Source organism: Lygodium microphyllum, chromosome 1 (genome assembly GCF_053477565.2).
Source record: "Lygodium microphyllum isolate KBCC chromosome 1, Lygodium_microphyllum_v1.1.10, whole genome shotgun sequence".
Classification (NCBI taxonomy): domain Eukaryota; kingdom Viridiplantae; phylum Streptophyta; class Polypodiopsida; order Schizaeales; family Lygodiaceae; genus Lygodium; species Lygodium microphyllum.
Window position 1 is genome coordinate 200643595 of NC_141135.1, and position 12467 is coordinate 200656061.

Consider the following 12467-nt stretch of genomic DNA (forward strand, 5'->3'; position numbering starts at 1 on the left):
CTTCTTTGTTTTCTTTGTTATATTGATGGATTTTGTGAAGATATTGAAGAATATGGTTGATTCTATTAAAACCGTGGGAGATTTACATGATGCTGCATGAAGATTTGTTGTGCCTGGTGTTCTTTTCTTCATTGTGATCATATAAAATATGATAAACAAGCTTGTTGATGTTACAAGATAGATTTTCTTGCAAGAGAATTCCCTTTTCCTTGGTGTTCCTCTCGGGGCTCCAGCTCTACAAAGCTATATGGATCGTTACTTGGCTGGTATTTTTCTAACTACTTTTTTGCAGCTACGGGGATATTTGACTGGCTCTTGGAGCCCTAGTTGATTCCTAACCCTATGAGAAATGAGGTTGCTAGGGCTGCCATGCTCTACTCTACGACCGTATTATCTTTGAGCCTCTTTCATGAGAAGCTTGCTCAGCATTAAGTTTGCTTCTAGTGCTCTCTCCCTTTCTATGTTAGGTCCTATCCCATTCCTATTGGCTAGAGCCAACATGTGTTGGACCTCCTACATCTCGATGTCTTGCTACAACTTCGTGGCCCTCTGCTTGTGGTTGTAAGCTATTATGCATTGTAGTGCTTGCCATGCTAATCTCCTCTCCTCCTTGAGGTCTGCTATAATGTCCTCAGTTGGCCTACCATGGTGCTCCATCCTAGTTTGAAAGTCGTATTTATTAACCATCTATTAGATATCTGTTAGTGGAAAATCTCCCAAATCAAGCGGGTCATTCTTGTGGCCAGAGCTAGATCCTAACATGTCGATGGCTTCTTGCTCCACTAGGCTATCGATCAGGCTTATTAAGTCCAGCATCAATGGTGTTAGTTTGTCTATGCTCCTAAGTCTTTAGTGTCTTGACTCTCTCTTGGTCCTATTAGTCAGGGATCTTAGTCACTCGTCTAGGTTTGAGGGTTGTCTCCTATTAGTGGTTTTGATCCACTTATTAAGTCGTGGCATGTTCCTTCTGAAAGCAAATAGCCCTCAACTTATGTGTATTCAATGCCTCCTTGTCCTACTAACATTGATGCCTCGGGCTGAGCTCCTACACCCTAGGGACTAGTGTAGCTCACCTAGAGCAAGGATGACAAAGACTCGCAATGATCGCAAGGATTTTTGTGATCTCCCACACCTGCAAGAAAACCTCTCTCTCTCTCTCTCTCTCTCTCTCTCTCTCTCAGTTGCAAATGCAAGTGAGCCTTTACCCCCCTTTCCTTGGGTCTTAAACCCTCGGTCCAATGCCGAGTGTTGCCTCATTTTCGTGCTCTTGCCTTGTGAATGATTCCAACTCCTTTTTTCCTTTGTTTTTGCCCTATTATGGGCCTTTTTATAGTAGCAACCCTAAACTAATTTGCCTTGATTTCTTTGTCCTATCGTACTCTAAATGCAACAAAAATCACAACTTAAGTACTAAAATGAATTAACCTACTTGCCTACTCATTAAAAACTCAAAATACTTACTTGCTTTATTGAATATTTAACTCCCATATCTCCTACCTACATTAAGCATCAGTTTGGGGATGAAACCCTACTTCGACACTCGATTTGAAGCGCACAAGTGCTCAAGCTTGAATTTGTTGGTCCCGGCAAGAACCAAAATGAAGTGAGAGCTCACTCTTGACTACCAAGACCCACGGACTGCTTATTCCTTTAAGCGTTTCAAGCAAGCAACTAATGGTGGCTATCTCTCACCTAGTTTTGCTCTACGTGCTCTCAATCCTATGAATGTAGTGAGCTTACCTTGATGCCCAATAGAATAGCTTCCTTCCTCAAGCACTTCGATAGCTCCACGATACGAGATACAAGATCAAGCAAGCTCAACCCTCTACCTTCAAGCTCCATCCTCCATAGCCACGTACGCAAGAGAAGAGAAGAGAAAGGAAGAGAAAAGATAGAAGAAGATGGAGAGCTTCTCCACCTTGGTTCCTCACCCTCACTCACTTCCTCACACTCTCACACTCTTTCTCTCATACACAAGCACAAGCACAAGCAAGAAGAAGAGAATAAGAGAGGAAGAGAGACACTTTAGTCACACACCAAGAATGAGCTTCTCTATTCACTCTTTGACTTTTATACATGCCCTCATCCCTTAGGACACCCATCCCCTTTTTTACGTGACCGGTCGTCTTAGCCAATGTCTTCTTTCCTCATGTCTTTCCTCTTTTCATAGATCTTTTGCTCTTGCACTTCTATGTTTACAATTTGCACAGGAGGGAGCCTAGTGCTCTTTTATAATATGAATTGCATTGTGCCATGTGCTTTCCTTGCTAGAATATTCGATGCACTCCTACAATTTTTCTAAGCTTGCCTTCTTTTCCGCTTTTCTTACTTGGCCAGAATGAGTTTCTCTATTCTTTTTTTGACTTAGGCTTCCTTGGTTTGCCTCTACTTCTTTTTGGGATGTATGGATTGTAACAAAATTTGGAAACATAGCTTAGATTCTCATTATCTTTTTACCTCAAAATAGATGGGCAAAGAGAAAGAGTGGACCAAGGCATTGAAGACTATCTTAGAAGCTATGCGCCTAGGTCTTGAATGAGGTCACCTATAAGCTAGACCTGCCAGAAAGGATAAGCGTCCACAATGCATTCCATGCACACCTTCTACGCAGGTTCTACCCCAACACCCAGTGGGGGTGGCACGTTCCATTGCTTCATTCCAATGGCACCTTTGAAGTAGAAGCAATCCTTTGGTGCTAGGAGCACAAAAGTTACCCTGAGCACCTCACTAAGTAGAAGGTCACCCTCTCAATGAAGCCACTTGGATTTCAGAAGTGAAGACCTCTGAAAGTGGCAATGATGCCTTCACTACCTGACTTAAGGAGAATCCTAGCAATACTTCCAATATACCTTTGAGTTTCCCTTAGCTTACCATAGGACTTGCTAAGCCTCCACTCTTCAAATGTAATTGAGTCGAGGATGGATTGGCATGAAAAAAAAAGAAGAAAAATTGAGTCTAGATGGGTAGACACTGGCCAGATTGATAGGAAAAGTTGTGTTAAGATCCCCAAGTTGTAGTGCGGTAGACATTGACCAACTTGATAGAAAAGGTTCCGGTAAGACCTAGCTAATGAGTCAAGTCCTAGACCATGACTAGCTTGATAGAAGGAGCTGTGTTAAGACCCAAGAATGAGTCAATAGGCATTACCCTTATATTGCTGAGGATAGAAATCCATTATGTGGGTTGAGTGTAAGGGCTTTGTAGCTATACCATGGAGTAGGTGCTAGAAACGCCTATATTGGGTGTACCTCTCTGTCAAGGCCTAGCTCTCTAGGGTGTGTCACGACATGGGGTCATAGTGCATCACACTTAACCATGGTTAGGTGGCTTGGGACCTCCATGCAAAATATTAGAATGGGGATGGTGAGTGTTGGAATGCATGTATCTAGAGCATGGCTATGGTGGATGGAAGAGAAAGAGAAGACTCATGATAACATTGACTTGGAGATAATCATTGTCACACAAGTGAATTAGGTTCTAAGATGGAAGCTTGGCCTCATAAACACAATCTTGTGTGTGTAGATAATGACACTAATTGAAAGGACAAAAAGTATAATGACATTGCATTCTAATGATAGGCAAGTACAATGCTTTGTAGTGTTTTGGTAGGTACCATTTTTCACCACGTACTTATGGGATTCAGCCCCTTCTCCTAGATTGCTTGCATTTCTCTTGGCCCAATTGCTCCATACAAAGAGGTGATTGCCTAATTAGGAGTGCATTCAGTGATGACTAGTGAGGGAGATGGGCTTCCATTTTGTGGGGCGAGAGGTGAGTGGGGCATAGTGCTATGGCGAAGGGTTTTATGTATATATACGACTCTATGTGAGCATTAGAAAAGTTATAGTGGCATGGTGAACTCCTTGCTCGTTGGGGGGAGGTGTCAAGGTGGATTGTTGTGACATGTTGGCATTGTGCCGTGATGCAATACCATTGGCATTGTTGTTTACATGTTGGCATTGTGCCGTGATGCAATACAGTGCCCTAGTGACTTCCATGCTAGGTTGGTGTGTTGAAGTTGGCCGAAGGGGGAGCGGTGATGTGTTGTGTCGTGTCAAGTTGGGATGCTATGCTGAGATGGTCCATGGCATGACACGTGAGGCCGAGACATAGGGGGTTCCATAACACTTGGTATTAAAGCCCGATCCCCATGATGCGATGGTGACACCTTTAGGTGGGGGGGACTAGAAATGAGTAAAGAGGAAAAAAATAAGAAAGCCTCAAGAAAAATGAATAGTAAGTCCAAAGAAAAGAAAAAAAGTTCAAAATGATGTTGAAAGACATAGAATTTTAATTTTGTATGCATCAAAAAGTAAAATTTTGGGTGAGTGGCATGATTGTGAGGATGAATGGAGAATGTTATGGGTGACAAAGTTGCATTGGGCAAGAACTAGCTATAAACCTTTAAAAAGGGAAGAGGATGATGTGGAAAGAAGATTGAATAGAGTGAAAGGCTAGCAAGAAGATCTCAAGACAAATCTTCACATACTGAACGACAAACTAGAGGACTAGTATGAGAACCATAAGGATGATCCTTGTTATGACCTGTTGCTTGTGGAACAGAGATTCGAGAATGGAGCTTATTGAAGATTATAGTGAGGCTATAGTGTGAGGGGGTATGCTAGATGAAAAGGAAAAAGTTAAGAGACCCCAAGCATATCGAGCAAATACATGTATGAAAATGCAAGAATCTGAAGCTAAAAGTGAGACAGATAGTGAAAGTAGTGAGACTGAAGTGGATAAAGGTGAGAACATCTATGTTGCAATAGAAAACCAATGGGCTATGGCTAAAAAGATGATGTCAAGTGGGCAATTGAGTACATAACAATGAAAAACACTACAGAAGTTGATGACAACCTTGAGAGCAAGGCTGACAGGGCGCAAAGATGGATATGAGAAAACCGTTAAGCCAATAGTCACCATGTGCTTGGGATGCAAAAAGGTAGATTAGAGAGGAGATGATGTGGGATGAGGCAAAGCAAATAGAAAGGGATATGGCCTTCACAAATGAAGATCCATGCCGATTTGATGATGTAGTTGAAGATGAGGAAATGCACGGGGTAAGTCAGTGGACTAAAATGGAAGAGTGGGTGGAAGAAGAGCCATACCATGATCATTTTGACAAACCCGGAGAGGGCTATGTTGACAATGAGGTGATTGAAGGTCAAGACATCCAATATGGAGAATCGAGTTGGAAAGGGGGAGATGAAGATTGGTTCCATGTCGACTGTACACGACCTTTTGAGCTAGGTTATGGAGCAAATGATGGTGAGTGTTGTCAAGGCGAAAACAAAGAGGCCTACAGGCCACATTATGATTATGATGACCATGTGTTATGCCAACTGGGGCAAGTATGGGCCAATGGGCCAAATGATGAGGGGTAGTTTCAAGAACTCGTGACGGTGCGGGCGAGTATAAATGAAACCGTGACCACAGAGTCTCCAAAGATCATGGAGGTGGCCTGCGGCAAAAGGAGTCAATGCATGCTTCATAGGTGCTTTCCTACAAAGACCCAAGGATGGCACGACCAAGTGGGATCATGCTTTTTGTGCCAGGTGAGATGCGTCCTTCGCGAGGAGATGGTCCACCACAGAAGGAGATGCAAAGTCCAACCCCTCTCGATTCAAGCCGATCTGTGCACTCCAAAAGTGATTAAAGCATGGTGTGGGGGACTTCTTGATGCCGGCGCCATGGACAAGGCAAGGAGAGTAAAGTAGTACGTGGCTATTTGACACGTTGCCTTGTCATTCTCCAACAACACTTCAAAGGATGATCCGGCTATCAAGAGCTCACCAGGCAAAACATGTTATGACATCGACGCCACACTCTAGCATTGGCAAATCTAACGTGGTGATGGCAATGTGACACAACTTGTAAAAATAAACTTTGCTTGTATAACTAAGTAGGGGCATTTCTATAGTTATCTTCACTTTATTGAATCTAGTTATGAGTATTGGGTTTATTCATGTAGATACAAACCATAGTAACACCACGACTCAAAGTGGGCTTCGAGTTTTTTGTGGGGGGAGTGGGTATATTTGGGGTACCTCTTTCTCAAGGCTTGGCTCTTCAGGGTGCATCGTGACATGGGGTCGTAGTGCGTCATGGGGTCGTAGTGCATCATGCTTGCCTGGGCATGGCTTGGGGCCTCCACGCAGAATATTAGAGTGGGGATGGTGAGTGCATTGAGTGACTAGTGAGGGCGACGGGCTTCCATTTTGTAGGGCGAGAGATTAGTGAGGCAGAGTGCTACGATGAAGGGTTTTATGTATGCAACACTGCATAAGTACCAAAAAAGTTACAGTGACATGGTGAACTCCCTGCCTGTTGGGGGGAGGTGTCAAGGTGGACTATTGTGATGCGATACCGTACCTTGGCAACTTCCATGCTAGGTTGGCATGTTGAAGTTGGTTTCTAGTTTGAAGGGGGAGCTGTGGCACACTGTGTCGTATCAAGTTGTGGTGCCATGTTGAGATGATTTGTGGCATTGAGCGGTGGATTTTGCTCAGGAAACATACTTAAAAATAGCCAAAAAATCTGAATTTCAAGGAAAAAATAGACTTTGTTGAAGGCGGCATAGGCACTTGAGTTGATTTTAAGTAGCAAGCAGCCAACAAATTCCAAAAGTGATTTAAAGACCCATCGAGTGGCAGTTTGGGAATTTTCATAATTTCCCATGATATTGGATGAGACCCCGAAAAGAGCTAGGTAGTGGGGGATTTCGAGACGGACGCGCAAGATTTTTCGGAGTGCGAATCGGACGCCGAACGGCCAAAGACCGAGCAAATAGCCAAACTTGGTGAGAAGGGGCCCAAAATGAGAAGTGAAAGGGGGTGGCCCCCCAAAAATCGATCGGGGGGGGAGGGGGAGGGGAGGGGGGTTTTCTGCGCGCGGTAGAAAAACGGCATCATACTCCCCTCCTCCATGGAAAAAAATGAGCATGGGGGCTAAAGAACAATCCCCCCCCACCGATTACATCAATGATCTTGTGTCTTTCTTTCCCCTCCATTGCCACTCTCTGCTCCTCCAATGGCTGCTTGAACATGGAGATCAGAAACTAGTATTTCTCTCTCCTCCCTCTCTCTCCCCTCTATAGGCTCTTCATGCGCATTACCTTGAAGGAAGAATCGGGAAAAGGAGATTGAAGAAAATGATGATGGAGATTAATGATGGAGATGCTGAAGATTGATGTGCAGCATGGAATTGAGAGCAATGGAGACTCTGTTCGCTCGTCACGCAGTTACTCAATCCATCTCAGGTTTCGTAGAAACACGGTATGATTATTTTTTAATGAAGAAAATGAAGGTTTTTTTATATTTTATGATGTAAATGATGTTCTTATGTGATGGAAAATTGTTTGAGTGCTGGTTGCATCATATGTAATTGCTGTCTATCAGAAAATTCTGATTTCATAATGATTTACATGCGCTATTTAAATCTTGTAAAATCCGAAATGCGATTTTTAAGGGTAAAATGAATTTTAGTATGTTGAAATGATTGATATGAGAAAAATAAAAAAATAATAGTGATTATTGTCAAATAAATGCTAAAAATAAGAAAAAATAGAAAAAAAATAGAAATACGCTTTATAAAAATTAAAAAAAAATAATGAGTGTTTGTTAATGTATGGGAGTGGCGGAGCATGAGGCTTAGCCTCAGTTTGCTCTATCTCTTTGTTAAAGTTTGTGATTTATCGCTTTTCATACATCAAAACATGACAAAATGAACCCCTACACCTATGCAATGGAAGCACTACCTAAAAGTAGGGGGTGGGGTGTTTGAATGATGCGATTTGGATGCTGTTTATTGCTGATTTTACTTATACATATCATGATATAGGGTTCATTGTATTCTAATTAAGAGGATAGTAGCATGAGTGTTGTCTCGGTGTTATCCTTACATCGCCGCAACGAGTTAGTAAATGAGCATTGGAAAGCCTGGTTGTGCACGACATGTTTCTGATTGAAAATTGTGTTTGAGCACTTTAGGATCATCCACTTTTGCATATGCATATCAACCATGGTATCGGAATATGAAGAACTAGATGCATAGCACCTGTTTTTCGTTATGAGGACCTACGCTTGAGTGTGTGAGACGACCTAATCTGTGGGCTAGTCGATCTTTTTTGGAATTGTTTGGTAATGACATATGGTATCTCCTAGAATACGTTCAAAATGAAAGAGTGGAGCTTGTATCGTGTGTACTTTAATATGTTGGAGCGATGCATATTGGGGCCAATCCCTGAGGTGTAGGAGAGTTACAGTGGAGTCGCGATAGTCAATCGAGAGGTGCTTCCCTATGTTTGTGCTACGAGGTATTATGCCTACATATTATGGGGTCTCCCTCTGAGGAGAAGGGATGGTAAACGTTGGATTATGGCCTAATACAAACGCAGAATCGACATTAGCATTTAGTATAGAGTGAGTCTCAGACGCTCCTGGTCCGCGAGGCCGTGTGATAGGGTTGTTTGTTGTGTGCATGAGGCTCTCGGCCCATTTTAGGTCCTATCAGGCATGACACATGAGGTCGGGAAAGAGGGGGATCCATAACAACACTTATATAGGGAGTAATAGTGACTTTGAGCCTTGCTTGATTTTCACTTTACGTGTGAGTCCTTGTACCCAATAGTGAACACTCATATGTGCGATATTAGAAGAGTGTAGTCTTGGGATGTGTCTATCTTGTATTGTTTCTTTCATTGAATAATACAAGAATATACCTTACTCTCATATATCATATTCGTGTTACCTTAGAGTAATGTGTCTAGTGAGTGATGGAGTGCAGGTCCAGTACACCCCTACCTCCCCCTCTCCCCCAAGAAAAGAAACCTAAATTAAATAGCCACAGAAGAAACCTAAAATAAATAGCCAAATGGCAAAAAGTTCCACAAAGGTGTTTGTTCATGCAACTTTCTTCACGACAGAGAAATTTTTATTCACGCGACTGGCATGCAATGCACACGACTCGGTCCACGATGCCAGATGAGCTTCTTCCGCGGATACCAAAACAAAAGAACACGTAGAGAGAGAGGGGGACAGTTTTGGTGAGTCTCAGAGATACAAGTGCACCTTTTCTGATCTCTTTTTCGCCGTCAATGGAGACCGGATGGATTGCGCGTTGTACTTTGGAGTCTCCTGTTGTAGACAGGAAGAAGGAACTGCGATGGAAGAAGAAGAAGCAGAGGAGACACAGGATTTTGGTCCTCAGTTGTGAATGAGAGGAGAGAGCAGCAGCTACTGAAAATTCGTACACAGCGGCCAATACACGGAGCCTGATCGGATCAGATTAATCAATGGTCGACGACGTTCGCAGAGATTGGGCGCGCCTCCTGCTGTCCACCTTGGAAGAGAGCCCCCTTGTGCTGCACAACACCTTCCGCAAGAGAAACCTCCGTTGCAATAGCTGGCAGTGCCACATCCTGGCTTGCATGTTCTCCTGCTTGGCTCCCAGGATTCGATCAGAGATCGTGGATTGGAACTTCCTTGAGTCCTGCCGTCAGTACCATGTCCAAAATACTGACCGCAAAGGGGATCCCAGTACCAGTACCATGGCCGATGCCATGATGATGGAGGTTGCCTTCAAGGAGGCCTTCCATGCCATCAAGCAGGCAGAGAACTTCTACCAGATGTGCTGCTGCTCTCAGGCCCTCCACAAGGACTGGGGCATTGTCCGAGCCCTCATCTCCACTGCCTGTACAGGGGAGGCACTCACCGTGCACATCCACAACCTCTTCTGGTGTGTCTCCAGCTTGCTACTTGCGACGCGTGTCGCATTGGGCTTTTCTGAAGAGAAACTGAATGCGCTTGTAGAGCAGCAGGTTTATTGCTGGAGCACACACATTGCTCGCTACATCCGCCTGGGTGCAGAGTTGCTCGATCTCAGGCACTTAGTAGGCATAGCAGAAGAAACCAATAAGAAGATAAGGCAGGATGGTGCCGGCAAAGGAGAAGAAGAAGAAGAAGATGAGGATGGAGGGAGAGAGCAAGGTCCACCATCCCACATGATGAAGCATCTGATTCGCAGGCTTCGGCATGCTTTACTGAAATCACCTGGGGCTGTGACAGGTGAGGATCGCACTTGCCCAGGTCCCGACCAAGTTGTTCTTGGTGGCATTGATGCCTTGTTTCACGACCTTAGAATTCCTGCCCAAGACCTAACCTTGAACCAGGTTGAGAATCAAGCAGATCAGGGCTATACACCCGCTTGTTGGTCAGGACTACGAGTAGTTGTCAAGAAATGCGCTAAGCATGCCTTAAGAGGGCAAGCGACAACCCTGCTGAGAATGCGGAACCCTTTTATTTTGCAGTTCATTGGGTGGTCCGAGATCTTCCCTGCCAGTTTGGATGATAACACAAATCTTACTTGCTACATGGTTATGGAAGCTGTGGATATGGATCTCAAATGTCTCATAACGGAAATGTATGCTTCCAATAGCAAGTTTGAGAAAGCACAACAACAAGAGGAGACTGGCAAGGTGGGTACACAAGCATCCCCATTTGCATTCCGTGTTGCCCTGGATATGATGCTGCAGGTTGCAAGAGGAATGTGGTATCTGCATCGGAATGGTGTTGCCCATGGAACTCTGCAGTCCTCAAAGATCTTAGTTGAGACAAGCAAAGTCCTGGAGTTATCAGGGGAAGGATACTCCCGGCTCAAGATCTGCGATATTGGTTTCATTAATGGCCAAGGCCAGGAAGGCTCACAGGTCAATTTGGGTTTCCAAGATGATGTGCTCAGTTTTGGGATTCTTTGTGTGGAAATCCTGACAGGTCAAACACCTAGTGATCCCTGTGAACAAAATGATATGCAGCGGAAGTTAAAACCTCCTGTAAACATACCATTGCTTCTAGAAGATTGCCTTGTTGCATGCTGTGACATGCAGCCACAAAATAGACCAGAATTTGGAGCCATTTGTGGGCTATTGAGGCACATCAAGCTGATTGTCACAAATCCTAATCGCCTTGAGCGGCTTCTTAATTTTTTCCCTGCAGAAGATAATAATCCCAGCAAAAGGAATGGATCTGCTACCATTAGCCCCCATTCCATTCAGCTGATTACAAGATCCAACAGAACTCCCACTGTGCCACCAAATGATGCAGATGCCCTCTTGGATTTGATCAATGTCAACGTAAATGTTTTGTACGTGAGCAGCCCTGCAGAGGTCTATTCTCTTATATCAGCTGAATTTCTATCAGTTGATGATGCCACTGATCAGCTTGACAAGGACAGAGGTAACATCCTCTCTGCCACCATCCCTAGACACCCCGTTAATGGAGCACCTTTAGGCTTTAAGGCTTTAGAGAAAATGTCCATCCAATTAATGGAGAAGTTTAAGCAGAAAGACACATTAGAAACCAATCAAGGCCTCAAGTTTGTTATTGCCAATGGGAGCACGCTGAAAGCCTCCTTGGTGGAAGGTGGCTCGGGCTTACTGAGTTCATCTTGGAGTAGCACCGCTCTAGGTATGGGAACTTTGGAGATGTGGATGCCGTTCCTACCCACTGATTGGAAGCTTCTGCACCACATTGCACTTGGAATAGCACTGTGTCTAAGACATGTCTCGAAGACCCCACCCAAGATGGGGTTCTACTCAGAACACGGCATTGACGGCTTCTATCCCATTCACCCAGACAATATCCTTCTCAATTGCAAGTTCAAGGTAGCTCTCCTGCTGAACAACTCATCCTCTTCGTGGCAAAAATTATTTCAATGGGCTGGAGTTCATCCTCAAGTTGGGAATGGTGATAACATCTTACTTTCCATTGAGTCATATACGACATACTATTTTGGCCAGTTGCTATCTTACGTCCTCAAACCTCATCAAGCTGCTGCAGATACTTCTGAATCTCTGCAGAACAAGAGATTCGAGTTTGTACTTGCCAATCTAGCCTCCAGGTGTATTCAACTTAAATACCTATCCATGACTGAGGTGGTGACTATTCTTCTTAATGAATACAGGTCTGCTTTAAGACCATGACCCGTAACCTTCAAGGGTGAGCCCTATGGTGAGATCTTGATTAAAGTAATGTACTATAACAGCTGTAGCAATCTATGGCAAACATTTATGTTCATATGTCCAGTTTTTGTCTAGCCTACAGGGCCTCAGATGTGAGGCTGTACTTGAGCTTAGAAGGATTAGTTTTACTAGTTTCAAACCTTGGACTTGGATGTGTGTGGATAACGGTTGCGATTGCGCGTGATGTGAATGAAACAGCTAGTAGAAGCATAGGACCTTTCCATGCAAGAGCATATTCAAATATTTATTCGAAGGGCATAGAACTTTTCAGTAGTGGCTCCTGTATAGAACTATTCTATCTTCTCTACAACATTTGTGAATCACTCTAGTTGATCAGAGTGGCTTGTTCTATTGCACAAGGAGTCTCACAGTGCAATCTGTGATAGATTAATTCACCTTTTTCACTTTTGTCTATTGTTCTAGAAGAAGCTTTAACCTCTACGAATTTCCA

General features: G+C 43.8%; 1 protein-coding gene across 1 annotated transcript; it reads left to right on the forward strand.

Annotated features, from left to right (window-relative positions):
• Positions 1–8960: 8960 nt before the first annotated feature.
• On the forward strand, positions 8961–11991 carry LOC148042160 (uncharacterized). The gene has a single exon (XM_087685773.1). It carries the CDS (start codon positions 9293–9295, stop codon positions 11975–11977), a length of 2685 nt encoding a protein of 894 aa, XP_087541899.1. The 5' UTR covers positions 8961–9292; the 3' UTR covers positions 11978–11991.
• Positions 11992–12467: the final 476 nt, after the last annotated feature.